The sequence below is a fragment of the Bactrocera oleae genome, chromosome 6 (genome assembly GCF_042242935.1).
Source record: "Bactrocera oleae isolate idBacOlea1 chromosome 6, idBacOlea1, whole genome shotgun sequence".
NCBI lineage: Eukaryota > Metazoa > Arthropoda > Insecta > Diptera > Tephritidae > Bactrocera > Bactrocera oleae.
Genome location: NC_091540.1, coordinates 55,144,330 through 55,157,454, shown reverse-complemented (window position 1 = coordinate 55,157,454; position 13,125 = coordinate 55,144,330). Strand labels below are relative to the sequence as shown.

The following is a 13,125-nucleotide window of genomic DNA, read 5'->3' as shown; positions in this document are numbered from 1 at the left end:
ACACGGCGAATACATTCTCTTCCAAGGCGTACTTCCTTCAACAAATTGATTGTTTCGTTGGCTGTATGGCATGTAGCGCCGTCTTGTTGGAACCAAAGATTATACACATCAACATCCTACAATTCAAGCACGAAAAAGTCATTAATCATGGCTCTATAGCGTTCCCCAAGGACTGTAACATTATGGCCGGCCTCGAAGAAATATAAGCCGGGAATCATTGACTCATAGAGCACATCAAACAGTGTTTTTCGTTTTTGAGGATGTAACGACTCTCTAATTAATTTTTTAAACAATGCTTATACTTAAGGGGTTAGTCAGAGGCACGAAAAAGTGAGAGTTTTCAGTAATTTTTTTGTTGTTGAGTCACGAAAATTTCAAAAACAAAAATTTTTAATTTCCAAAGTTAAAGCTGTCTGCGTTGACCCAGTTCCAAAAACAGGTCCTTGCGGTGACAATCATAAGTCCTTGGAGACGCATCTAAAATCAATCGGATAAAAAAATTATTTTTACAAATAGATAATCCTGGGCATGAACGCAGCTTTTTTTTTTTATAAATTAACAAAATGGCGGCCTCAGGAAATTTTTTAATTATATAATTTATCCCTTGGAACGCTCTTACGAACTTCTTTTTGAATTCGTATACGGTGCGCCACTCCAATAACTTAATCGAGTAGAACATTTTCACACTTTACGCTACCCATTTGCTCAGCTGAGAAACTTCCAGTTTATCTACTAAAGGGTATAGATTGTACAAATACCACATTATTCTCTACTTAAACATAAAAGCAATCAAATCAGTTTTAAAATCTGTAATGAAAATAATCGACATTCAGACCAAATCATCCATACAAAATATTTTATTTATTAATACTTTTTTTCTATAAAAACTAGTTTATAAACCAAACTGCTTCCCCATAATTATTCATATATTCTAAAGGACATTTGCATCATTAGCTAAAACGGGAGATTTTACTCTACAATTATTTTGAGTAGTGTCAACAGTTTATCACCTGCTAAAATCATTTATCATTACAAATTTTAACATTTCAATTATACCACAAATAAAAACAAGTATAATACATATTTTTTTTTTTAAATATATATAAAAAATAAGCCAGCAAATGAGAGATTTGCATAATAGTAAGAGACTTAGTAAACGCTAACTGCCAATTAAAAGTCAATTTACGATGACCTACGCAATGGGGCGTCAATAATAATGCATGTTGTATTCAATCTTACGAAATGAAATTGCAATTAATCGCAACTAGATGAAAAGCACGCAGACAACTTAAATGAACACGTAAGCCGCTGTGAACTTGATAATGACACAAATAAGCTGCAATAAAATATATATGCTCAAATAGTATATACGAGTACAAGTATATACATACATATATTAAAGTTGTATTACTGCACCGTAATCGTTTACATAATGCAGTGCAGCGCAGCGACTAATTTGTTTGCAACAAAAAGAAAAATATGCGCAAAAAACTCAAAAGCTATCCACATTCGGCTACTGAAATCAACCATAAAATATTCATAATTTGGCACATTAAAGTCGTCGAGGCAGCGAACGGCAACCACACTTTAACTACTGCCAAATTACAGTTATAACAGCTAGAGTGTGCGTGTGTGCGTTTGGTGGCGCAATCAAATAATTTCTTTCAACGTGTAACACATTTTTCTGACACTCCCCACTTTTGTGCGAAAATTACGCATGCCTACATACATATGCATATAAGAGTTTACCGTTATTTCCGATTTGTTAGTGTTGCTATTGTTGTTGTTGTGCGCATACAAATTACTTGCAAAGTATCCTTTTACCCGAAAAATTGACTTCTCGACTGAGCATTGAGTTGCTAAATGGTTTTTGTTGTTGCGCTAGCGCAAAGGGCACTAACAGGGACGAACAGCGTGTGTGTTGCCTGTTTTAAGGCGCAGATGCAAGTTAAGGGATAAACGAGACGATAACTAAACAAGCGTCAGCTGCTCGAGCAGTCGAGGCAATAACACACACACACATTTTCACTTACACATACATATATGTATATACTCACACATACACAGGCAGATACACTTTTGCGACTTTACTACATTTCGGCTACACTTTTAGTGTCTGTATCATATGTATGTATGTATATGTGTATGTTTGTATGTATGTATATGTATATGCCTCGCTTCAGTTAGCTCATCGCTAAATACTCTAATCGAAGCATATGTTTCCTAATGAGACGTCTTTTTCATCTCTGCCACATGCTGCAGGCACGTTGCCGCTACGCTGTTAGTGCGTTTCACCCTCGCTTCTTAGCTAAGTACGCTGAACGAGTTCTAAAAGCGCTGAATAAGTGCGGGAATTCGTAGTACGGGAAATTTTGCTCCAAATTGCACTAAGCATGTGTTGAATGACATTCGATATGTGCGCTTAATGGTGTATTAAGTGCGTGAGGGTGTTGTTGGTGGTAGCAGGGGTGTACGGCGATTCGATATTCGGCAACATTGATTGTTACTGACAAGTGCAAGTGCCAGGCAAGTGCAAGGCTATTTGACTTTTGTGGTTTACATTTTTGCGGTTTTGTTGTTTGTTGTCAGTACCTCGCGCTGGCACCCCATCAATTTCAATGTTTGTCTGGCGCTTGTGTACTCGCTAACTGTTTTTCGAGCTCTGCTGTTTTAATGTAATTATTTACAAATTACTTAGTCGTGCAATTTGTGAATTTGCACTGGAAATCTAGAATGGTGTTAAAGCTCGAGTTTCCATCTTAAAGTGCTCGCGGAGATTTGTGTTTGTTTGCAATAAATGTAAATGGAGTCATGGTTTTAGAGAAAGCGAAAAACTCTGCTCATATGTTCTCCAAGTAATCCATTAATAGAAGAAGCACATTTTCTTACCACTTAGACTTTTTCCATCACATATTAACATATAGATTGGTTTTATGAAATACCGACCAATATTGTTCTGGTTTAACTTAACTGAAACTTGGCTGATAATTCTAAAATTTCGTCCATAATATAGGTAAGATGATCACAGATCAAACAAGGATTCAAACTGTGCTAATTTGATCTCTTTAAAATGTCTTCGACTAAACAGTGTCGGACAACGCATTGATAGCTCCCAACAGACAGAATAAGTGTAGATTTTCATATAAAAATTACATAAACACCTAAACAGTTATATCGTGACGTAACATATGTAGCTGTACCAAGACATCCAAGCGAAAGATTCCGATTTAATTAATTTTACATATGTTGGTTTACGAGATATCGGCAAAAAAATAGCTAGATAAATTGCCACACCAACATCAATCCACAAATTTATTTAGAGTTATCTTTGCCAAATTTTCATGTACGTCTTATTCGACTATAGGGTTCTCAGTATCAATTCAAGGTATTAGACACTACACTAATGGGTATTCTATTACTTTGCTCATATCAACTTAAAAATGTTTATTGATATATTCCTTATTTACCCCTTATTTATAAAGGAGATAAAGTATTGCGAAATCATGTTGAAAATAATATCTGCTGTAGATCTTTCATTGGAGTTTTCTGTTAATTCTGTTACTAAAAGGTCTCAATTCTTAATAGTTTGAAGAGACGTACGCTTCTTTCGCAATGAACACTCCGTTCAACCCCTAAAAATTTGTTTTTGTTTCATAAAAAGGTCAGACTCATATACTGAGCTGGGTAGGCACAGAAGAAGATATCGGATACCCTATAATGTATATATATATAAATGATCAGCGTGACGAACATAATCCAATTAGCCATATGTGGCGTCTGTCCGTCCATCTATATATATGCGAACTAGTCTCTCAGTTTTTAGATACCGATCTAAAATTTTACACTTCTTTTTGTTCCCAAGAAGCTGCTCACTTCTCGGAACCGCATATATTAGGCAACTATAGCTGCCAAAATTAAATTATTCTATGGAAAACTTTTTAAGTTACCAATACCTTCGTGACGTTAGCATAGATTTTTGCCCATGTTAACACTACAATCTCCGAGCATATTGTTCAGATCGGACCACTATAGCATATAGGTGCCATACCAATCGACCGATAAAAATCAAGATAAATATATTCATAAAAGATATTTTTTCCTCTTTAGATAACTTTAATTCAACATAAATGTTGGTTATATCAAAATAGGCAAGAAAGAACTAACAAACCGCTTTCCGTTGGATGCAAATCGCTGGCTGATTATCTGTTCACGGTATTATAGCTTTGTTGCAGCCGAAGTTAATGATTTGATTCCTTTTTTTACTTTTGTAGACTCATTTTTCACGTCATAATATTGCTGAAGTATAGATAAAAGGCTAACAGTTATCATTCTTAATGTAAAACTCCACAGATTCGGCTGAAGCTTTAACACGGATACGTGATTGCACTTTAGGCTACAAACTGCTTTGAAACTGTCTTACCTTAAGCTTAGGTTTCTTTCCCTTCACTAATCGCTCGAAACCCACTGTATACTTTTCGAGTAAATTCTGAAATTATATTAGTCTAGTATTGGATTAAATATGGATATGACTAATGTATTCAAATTAAATTTAAAAATACTATCAATTATTTGCATGTTTATCGTATAAATAATCAAACACATTAAAAACATATACCCAATAATATTATAGTAGCCACGCACACATACTTATGTACATTGAAGTACACACACATGACTGCGCTGACGTCAGCCACTTAATCGCAAGCAAATAAACAGAACTAATGACAGTTCAAAGCGTAAATCAATTGCAGAACCATAAAAAGTCAGCGTAAAGCGTTTGAGCAGATAAAAAACAGAAACCACACATATAACAACACACATACGAACGTGTCTATATATATGTGAATTCATGTTTCAGGGGCAAAGTACCGAATAGCATAACCGCAATGGCTGGCGCACGAATACAAACACACATATACGGTATAATAAACGCATTTAACAAACAATTTCGCTAAATCCTGGAATACTAGCATTCTACGATTTAAAAAACCAACACAAACACTGACGCCACCACATACAAAAGCAATAAAAAGTTTACAATTTGCTCTAATGCAGTTGCCAAATAAAGAATGAATTGAGTGAATTGATAATCGAAACGACGCTCCGCGCCTTCCACACTCCTAGCCACGAAAATTTTCCATTTCCTGCCCCGGCTCCAGTCAATATCCGCACATTTTTTTTATTTTTGCTTGTCCGTGCTTTTTGGTACGCGAACATTGAATTTGAATCTCAGAGCCCAGCACTTAGTCAAGCAAATAAAAATCTACATACACCCACTCACACACATACCAGCATAGAAAAGGGTGACTCCAAGGGGAGTCATGTGTTGGTGGTGTAAGCGTATGATTTGTTTTTGTCTATTTCTTGTATCATTGTTGTTGTTGCTGTATACTCAATATTGTATTTTTAGCAAATCAAAAACAGACGAATTTGTTTTGGACATGTCATTCGCGCAAGAGCAGCTGAAAAGTGTGCTCACATGCCCATAAAATGGAAAGCAAAAAATCTCGTAAGTGCATGCCTTCAGGGGGGTAACGTACCATATACTTGTACGAGTTGTGAATGCCGCAAAGTATTGTATATGTATGTGGATATTCAAATTGCGGCACATGTGCGCCAAGCTAGCATAACATATTATTCGTGTTTGTACATTAGGGTGGAATTTGTGTTTCTAGTGCTCAGAAAATGCTGGGGAAAGGTTTTTCCCAGAATCGTAAAATACTTCCAAAATCCGCTAAGCTATCATCGCAATCAGTTTCGTTGCAGTTATTTTTCCTTATAATCCAAAAACTATTTGATCTCTTCTCTATAAATAGGTTAGGTTAGGTTAGGTAAATAGGCTGATTTCTCGCGAGCCCACGAATAAACTCACTTGGACAGCTAGATACGCCTGTCGATTGTGATTTCCAAAACTTCTAGATATGGATAAAAAAGACCGTCAAAATGCCTAGAGCCTCCCACAAATTTATCGAGGTGGGTAATATCAATTCCAGCCAATACACCGGGTTCGTAAAAAGGATGGCAACCGAGATGTTTCAACCTTAGTCTGGCGAAATCTGGACAGTGGAGGAGAAAGTGCCTAGATGTTTCCAGCTCATTTGCCTCATTGCAACTTTGACAAGTTGCGTTATATAAAATCTTTATTTGTGTCACGTGAGTGCCAGTAGGACAGTTACCTGTGCGGCGATGTGAAATCTCTCTATAGATACCCTTTCTACATTAAAGAACTATACTATACCTACCCACTACATACCATATATAACAATGACTCGGACCATCCAAAAACTTATACCAAAGAATCTTAAATTTCAAAAATATGCTCAAGTGAAAATGGAAAAAAGAGGAGGAATTCACTGTAAAGTTCTGGAGCTTTAAAAATCCTATTTAAAAAAAGATGTATTAAAAATATTGAAATCCGGAATAATTACAATTTAGACTTTTTGATTTATAGCACATTTCTCCAATATTTGTAAACTTGCTTTTTTAAAATATAATTCAATTTGCGCGCGCAATTTAAATAGACCCATCCGAGTCAATCTTGGTCTTAAGTGTATACTATTTTCTAAATACTGTATTCTAATAACTGTATACGAGATTCTTGTTTATGGTTTATTGAAAAAGTTTTCTTCTAAGAACTTCTTAACGACAAATCATATATTAAATGTATTTAGGTGATGCATAAATTAAGAGTCTTATTTATCTTCAGTTGATTTTAATTTTAACGCGATCCCAAGACAAACAATTTAAACCAAGTATATTTTAGGTTAGTTTTTACTTGGAAAATTTTAAGCTTGAATGCAGTAATTAAAAATTTCTTCAGCAATTAGAAAATCAGATCGTTAAAAAAACTGAACACCCCCTAATTTACAGCCTCATCTAGATTTCAATTCATATTCGTATTAAACTGAGGATGTGCAAATTTGGCTTTGAACACGAAACCGATTTCCGTTCGCATAAAACGTTTAATCCATTGTCTGCAGGAGGTCTTATACCATTTCAATAGCTTCTTATAATACTACATATATTTTTTTGCTCCTTCTTATCGCGAATAGCTTGTGATATGCAAATAAACTTCGCCTTAAGATACATTTCCGTTTTTGGTTTCGATTTAATTTGGCTCTGCCGCCAATAATACGGCAAAACTCTTTGAAAATCAGACGCTTTTTAGTGCCGTTAACTTTATATTTATTCTCCCCTTTTTTAAGACGCTTCAAAAACAGATGTTTTGGCAGCTTCAAAGGTATATAAGAAGGTGGTTTAAGATGTTAGCTAAATGGAGCCTTTTAGAAGTTTGGTAAATATTTCTTTAAAAAATTTTATTAAAAAAAAAAAATATAAAAGTTTTTAGCATTAGCGGGTTACTAAAATTTAGTATTTAGAAATGAAGTTTTAAACTCAGCTTTTAGCAGCCTGAAAATATTTTATGGAAACTTTTGTATTAAAAATATATATTTTATTTTAAAAGTTGATTAAAACGCTTCTCAGCAGTCGCAAATGAAAATTAAGCGTTTAAATCCACCAACAATGGTTAACACACAACAATAAATATTAAACACACACTCATAATAGGCACACAACACTCATACTCGTCCTCAACAGCGAAATGAATTAATAAACCTGATCAAGCATTGATCAAAAAGGCGTGTAATTGGATTTTCACATAATCGTTTAAACAGTTAAATAAATAAATAACCAACCACACTCCAGCCTCACCCCACCCAACAGCAAACAAGGCTATTATCCGTGAAAATCAATGTGATTGCATTTTTTGCTGCTACATACTAATCGCAACAAAAACAACACCAACAATAATAAACTTCAATAAGCGAACAGATTTTGTGAACTCAATTTAAATACGTCTATTAACTGCAGCAGCAGCGCTAGTCACACAACTAAAGCGCAGCATAACGGTACTTAATGCTAAAACGCCACCGAAGTTATTGTGTTGCACGTGCCACGCGCCGCACACAGCCTTCAGCGTCAGAAGTTCTGTTTGCATGCTTCCGGTCATTGAGTTTCTTTCCGCATTTGGCCGCAGCAAAGAAGCAAGAACCGCAAGTCACAAGCACAACAACACCAACACCCACGCACACAAGAAAGCACAATTTCCCGACACCCTCACACGCACAGACATACGCACACACCACCACTCATCATGCGACCTGTGGCGGCAGGCGGCCGAATGCTTAGCAAATTGAAATAATAAGCCAAGGCGGCGATAAGATTAATGATTATGGGCTTGCTCGCTTGGATGCTGCCCCAGCACCCATTGCTGCCGCGTCGAGTCACCCGCTGCGCGCTGCTTTGCCGGCTCACTGCTCGCTCTGTCCACAACTTTGATGCTGTGAAAGTCTGTTTTTGATGGGAATTAATTATAAAGCATACAATTTAAGAGCCAAGCAAGTATTCAATGTATGCTTTATTGTTTTTGTACATACACATACAAACTTATATACAATATACATATAAATACATATATATTATATAAAAGAATATTTTTTCACTTCTGTGGCCAGTTTGAAGCTGCTTATCTTTGGCAACTTTTCATGCATAGTTATTTTGTTACCTTGTATAGCCTCCAGCTTTGCTTTCGGAAGCATGATTTTAATTTTTTAATGAGCTTTCAGTATTTTTGGACTTCATTATAGGATTATTTGGCATTTAATTATTTTACATACAGGTATTGAAATGGAAATTTTTTCCTTAAGGTGATTTAGGAAGAAAGAAAAGCTTTTACTTTGGGGTAGTAATAATAGAAAGTTGGAGACTAAATGAGTCTCTCGGTTCTTAAATGATACCAAGATATCATTTTAATTTCAATTAGTACTGATCTATATTGACTACTACCTATTAAAGCAGCATAAATAATATTATTTTGCACAAATGTGTTTCTCCGAATGGACTTATGGAAATATTTTGAGTATGCCCCAGCTCTCTCGTTACCATTTTTGGTAATATGAGACTAACACCTTATGGATAATAAAGGATTTTCAACTTTATTCCTATATCATAATATATAGTTTCCAATTAAAGTCTTTCAACTCATGATTAAATTTTATATAGGACTCGAACCACTTCTGTAATAAATGTATCCTAAATAAAAGCTCTTTTGCGAATCTGAGGTAACGCTGAGCTTAAATGGCATAATCTTGAATGGTACGAATCTCTTTAAATATGTTCACAATCGGAAATATTTATGATTTGTATATTAATATCTCTGAATTACAATTAAGCTTCTAATTGGCATGTTAGCTTTCAAAATGTGTTGAGAAAAGCACTTAGGTTCGTGAATTGAATGAGAAATATTTTGAGGAATTCTACTCTCTGTATTAAAATTCGTATTTGATTACTGCAATGAATTATTGGAGCTACAAGTTCAATTTTGGTCACAGCAAAATCAGAAATTATATAAACAAGTAACACCTCGGCAAAACATGGCAAAGCACATCCTCAGCTTTATGGACACGACCAAAATCTGACACGGTGCTCCGTTTGTACAGAGAAATAACACAATAAAGCGGTCCGTATATCTTTTCAGTCTTTAATACCAATGAAACACGCGCGTATATTCATTAAATAATTTAAAAAGCATCTAAATACCACTTAATTTTACTGTCAAGTCCACTGAATTCTTCCAACGCCGATAAAATGTAAGAAATGCTGAGCAAACTAAATAAACTTATATATTTGTAATACTTGTAGTCCACCACTTTAAACTTTTCCGCTATCCGCCAAATTTCGTGTCGTCACTCAATCTTTCCAAAATATCACGACCATTCAGCACACGCTCACACACACACACAAATATGCGAAGACGAGTACCGGCTGGGGCTGTTTACCGTTGGTAATAATTCAAAAACAGTTCTCTGGCAGCACGGTTACCGCCTTTTCTCTCGTCGGTTGTCACACGCAGACGATTAAGATTGTTTACTAAGTACTACAATAGAACAGCAAGAGCAGAAGTAAATAGCAGCAACAACACTCGATTAGACACAACAACATATGGCACTCGAAACTCATGCATTAAGTACACAACTTAACGCCCTCCAGAGTCAGGGAGGGCTGCAACACTTCGACCGAAGCAAGTTTGCCGAAAAAGTTTAGCCGGGCGGCCGCTGACGCCACATGCAACACTTGAACCAGCAACCACCCGCCGCTGCTCGCTCTAAATATGCATTCAATTACAGTTTTAAACTTATATTGCTGTTGCTGTTGCTGTTGCTATTGTTGTTTTTGTATTATTGTTGGGATAACTCTAACCCATGATGTTGCTTAATGTCTCTATAAATTCTTGTTGGCTGAAAATAAAATTTCCTCTATTTGCATTTTTAATACGAATTTTATTTATGTCTGCGTATGGCAGGCGGCCATAAAAGCTCGGCCCAATAAATGCGGAGCTGTTGCAGAGCAATGTTAACGGAAAACTTTAGCAGCACTTTGCTGCTGGCTCTTGTGCCACGTTACAAGTAAACCAGAACGTTCGCTCATGTCAAAACTTAACTTCAGTCTAACTCTTTTGCTGACCAGGCCAAATGGATGAACGCTGATGTGTCCGGCGGCAATGAAAAGTTTACAAATTTGATGGCCACTCAAAAACTTGAGCATGATGCACTGAAAAAAACAGAAACTAGATGAGTGAAATGTTTGAAAAATTTTGTAATATTATCTGGATTTCCATTCCCTTACATTACCCGTTGATGATATTAATGATGTCCGAACAGAAGGAAGGATTTTATAAGTTGATTGAAAGCTAAAACTAATTAGCCCTGAATAGTAGACTAGGTCAGATCTTTACCTGTATTTTCGGCTGATATTTTCGATAGAGCAGCAATTGGGGTGATATGTCAACAATATCGCGCAGAATATTCGCTTTGAAGGCGTCAATTGTTTCGGGCTTATCTTCGTAGACAAGCGACTTCACATAACCCAATAAAAAATAGTCCAAACTGAGTATAAATCGAGTAACAGCTGTCACAAAAGCCAACTCCGAAATAGGTAGGGTAGGTAGATAGAGTGGCTGTCTGACGGCGCACCTAGGCCTATAGGAGGCCTATTGTGATACCACCGGGACTAATGTTCCCTTACTCTATTGTCTCCTCTCCTAACCAAAATGTGCTTCTGATAAAGTTCATCAGTTAAAATAGTTTTATGTTAGCAACTTCCGATACGTCGTCTAGGAACCCTCGACCGATAGTTGTGATTCTTTTCCTGTATAGAGCCTTACATGCGCATAGAAGAAGTTTTACAGCCTCTTCTTTTAATTTTCAGTGGGGCCTGTTCTAGCTACTTCATCTGCTTCGCAGTTACCAGAGATCCGGAATAAGTATTGCCTTATTAAAAACCACTTGTCTAAATATTTGATATCATCCAATTTACTTCTTTTAAATCCAATGCAGTTTTCAACACCATAATAAAACCGAGTGAAATTTCTGAAAATTACTAGCAATTTTTTGTACTGTAAGTTCTTTTGAAATTTTCATTGTATCAATGTATAGTATAAAATCTCCAACCCAAACGTTCCTTCCTTAACGTTTGCATTTTGTTAGAGTTCTGACCTGTTTTGGACAGTTTTAGTTCCTTTTTGAGCTAACGTGACATGCAAAATGATACTTTGACGATACAATTTAATTTTCCCTCTCAAATACTTATCCATTTCATACACATATGCAACTAATCAATCAAAATTATTTAATCCGAAATTTTCCTTTCATCTTTTTTTAGGTAAAAATTTGGTTTCAAAATCGCCGCATGAAATGGCGCAACTCCAAGGAGCGCGAATTACTCGCGAGCGGTGGCTCACGTGATCAGACATTGCCCAACAAGAACAACCCCAATCCCGATTTGTCCGATGCGAAATGTGATCGTCCCATCTCACCGCTATCACCGACGCCGCCATCACCGCCTACAAACAGTCTCTCACCACAACCAAAAGAGGAGCGCGCCAATGCTGACACACCAACACACAACGGTGCAACTACACCTAAGTCTATGCAATCGCCGACCGGCACGCCCTCCGCTAGTGCTGCTGCATTACACTCGCCACCGCTAATGCATCACATACCCAATAGTGTAGCGGTGGCCGCCGCTGCCGCCGCGGTCGCCTTCAGTTCAGCGCCGAGTATGCAAATGAGTTCACCGCCACCCTTGCTGACCGTCGCCGCCAAACTGAATGTCAATCTCAACGATCAATCATCGAACGCCTCCTCATCGGCGGCTTCCTCACCACCACATACCGGTGCCGGCATGATGCTTGGTGCTTGCGGTAATGGTGGTAGTGGTATTGGCGGCAACGTTGGCATGCCACCGTTGTCGAGCGCCGAGTTTCAAGCGAAAATCAATGCGGAAATGCAAAAACATTTGGCCGCCGCAGATCTCAAATTCAAATTGGAATCGACCATCAACGAAGCGAAACAACGACGCATCAACATGCTGAATCTGGCAGGTGCTGTGGCTGTCGCTGGCGGCAATGAGCAGCATGCTTTGCAACTGCACTCTGCCGCACATCCCGGCGGCCTTTTCATGAGTGAGGCTTTGAGTCCGCATATGCAGGTTTCACACAACCACCACCAGCACACGAGCACCAGCAATGGGGTGCTCTTACCGGGTTCGCCTATAACAACTTCGTCGCATTCCCACATTAACGCGCATACGATGCCGCCTTTCCAAAATCCCGAATTCATGAAGATGTACTACGACGACTACGATGATTCCAATTCGGATAGTGACGAAGAGATCAGTGTAACGTGACCACATTAAATGGCAAACATGGTGATAAATATAAATAGTTATTTCTATATTTGCGTGTAAATATTCACATAATTTATATTAAAAAACTAAGTTTTCGAAAAATGTAAAATATTGTATGTGTAATTGTAATATTATAGGATTTATTTAAAAAATGTAATTATTTTTAAAATAAATATGTTCATTTGTATTATCCAGTGTGAGTCTCAAATAAATTATAATTAAGTATACTTTCGAATTTAAATTGCAAATAAACGAAAAATTAAACAAAAAAAAATTTTTATTTTTAGTCACAAAAAGAAAATCGCAATTTCCAATAACCCTCCCCCTTTGGCAGATCGGACTTATTTTGAGTATGAAAGGTATTATAGCCATGAAAAA

General features: G+C 36.8%; 1 protein-coding gene across 1 annotated transcript in view; it reads left to right on the top strand.

The window, feature by feature from the left end:
- Positions 1 to 12,838, top strand: part of Dbx (homeobox protein Dbx) — a 41,646-nt gene extending 28,808 nt beyond the window's left edge. The window contains exon 5 of the mRNA XM_036361779.2: positions 11,722 to 12,838. Coding sequence (XP_036217672.2) covers positions 11,722 to 12,747 — 1,026 coding nt within the window. The 3' untranslated portion in view covers positions 12,748 to 12,838. The remainder of the gene's footprint in view (positions 1 to 11,721) is intronic.
- Positions 12,839 to 13,125: the final 287 nt, after the last annotated feature.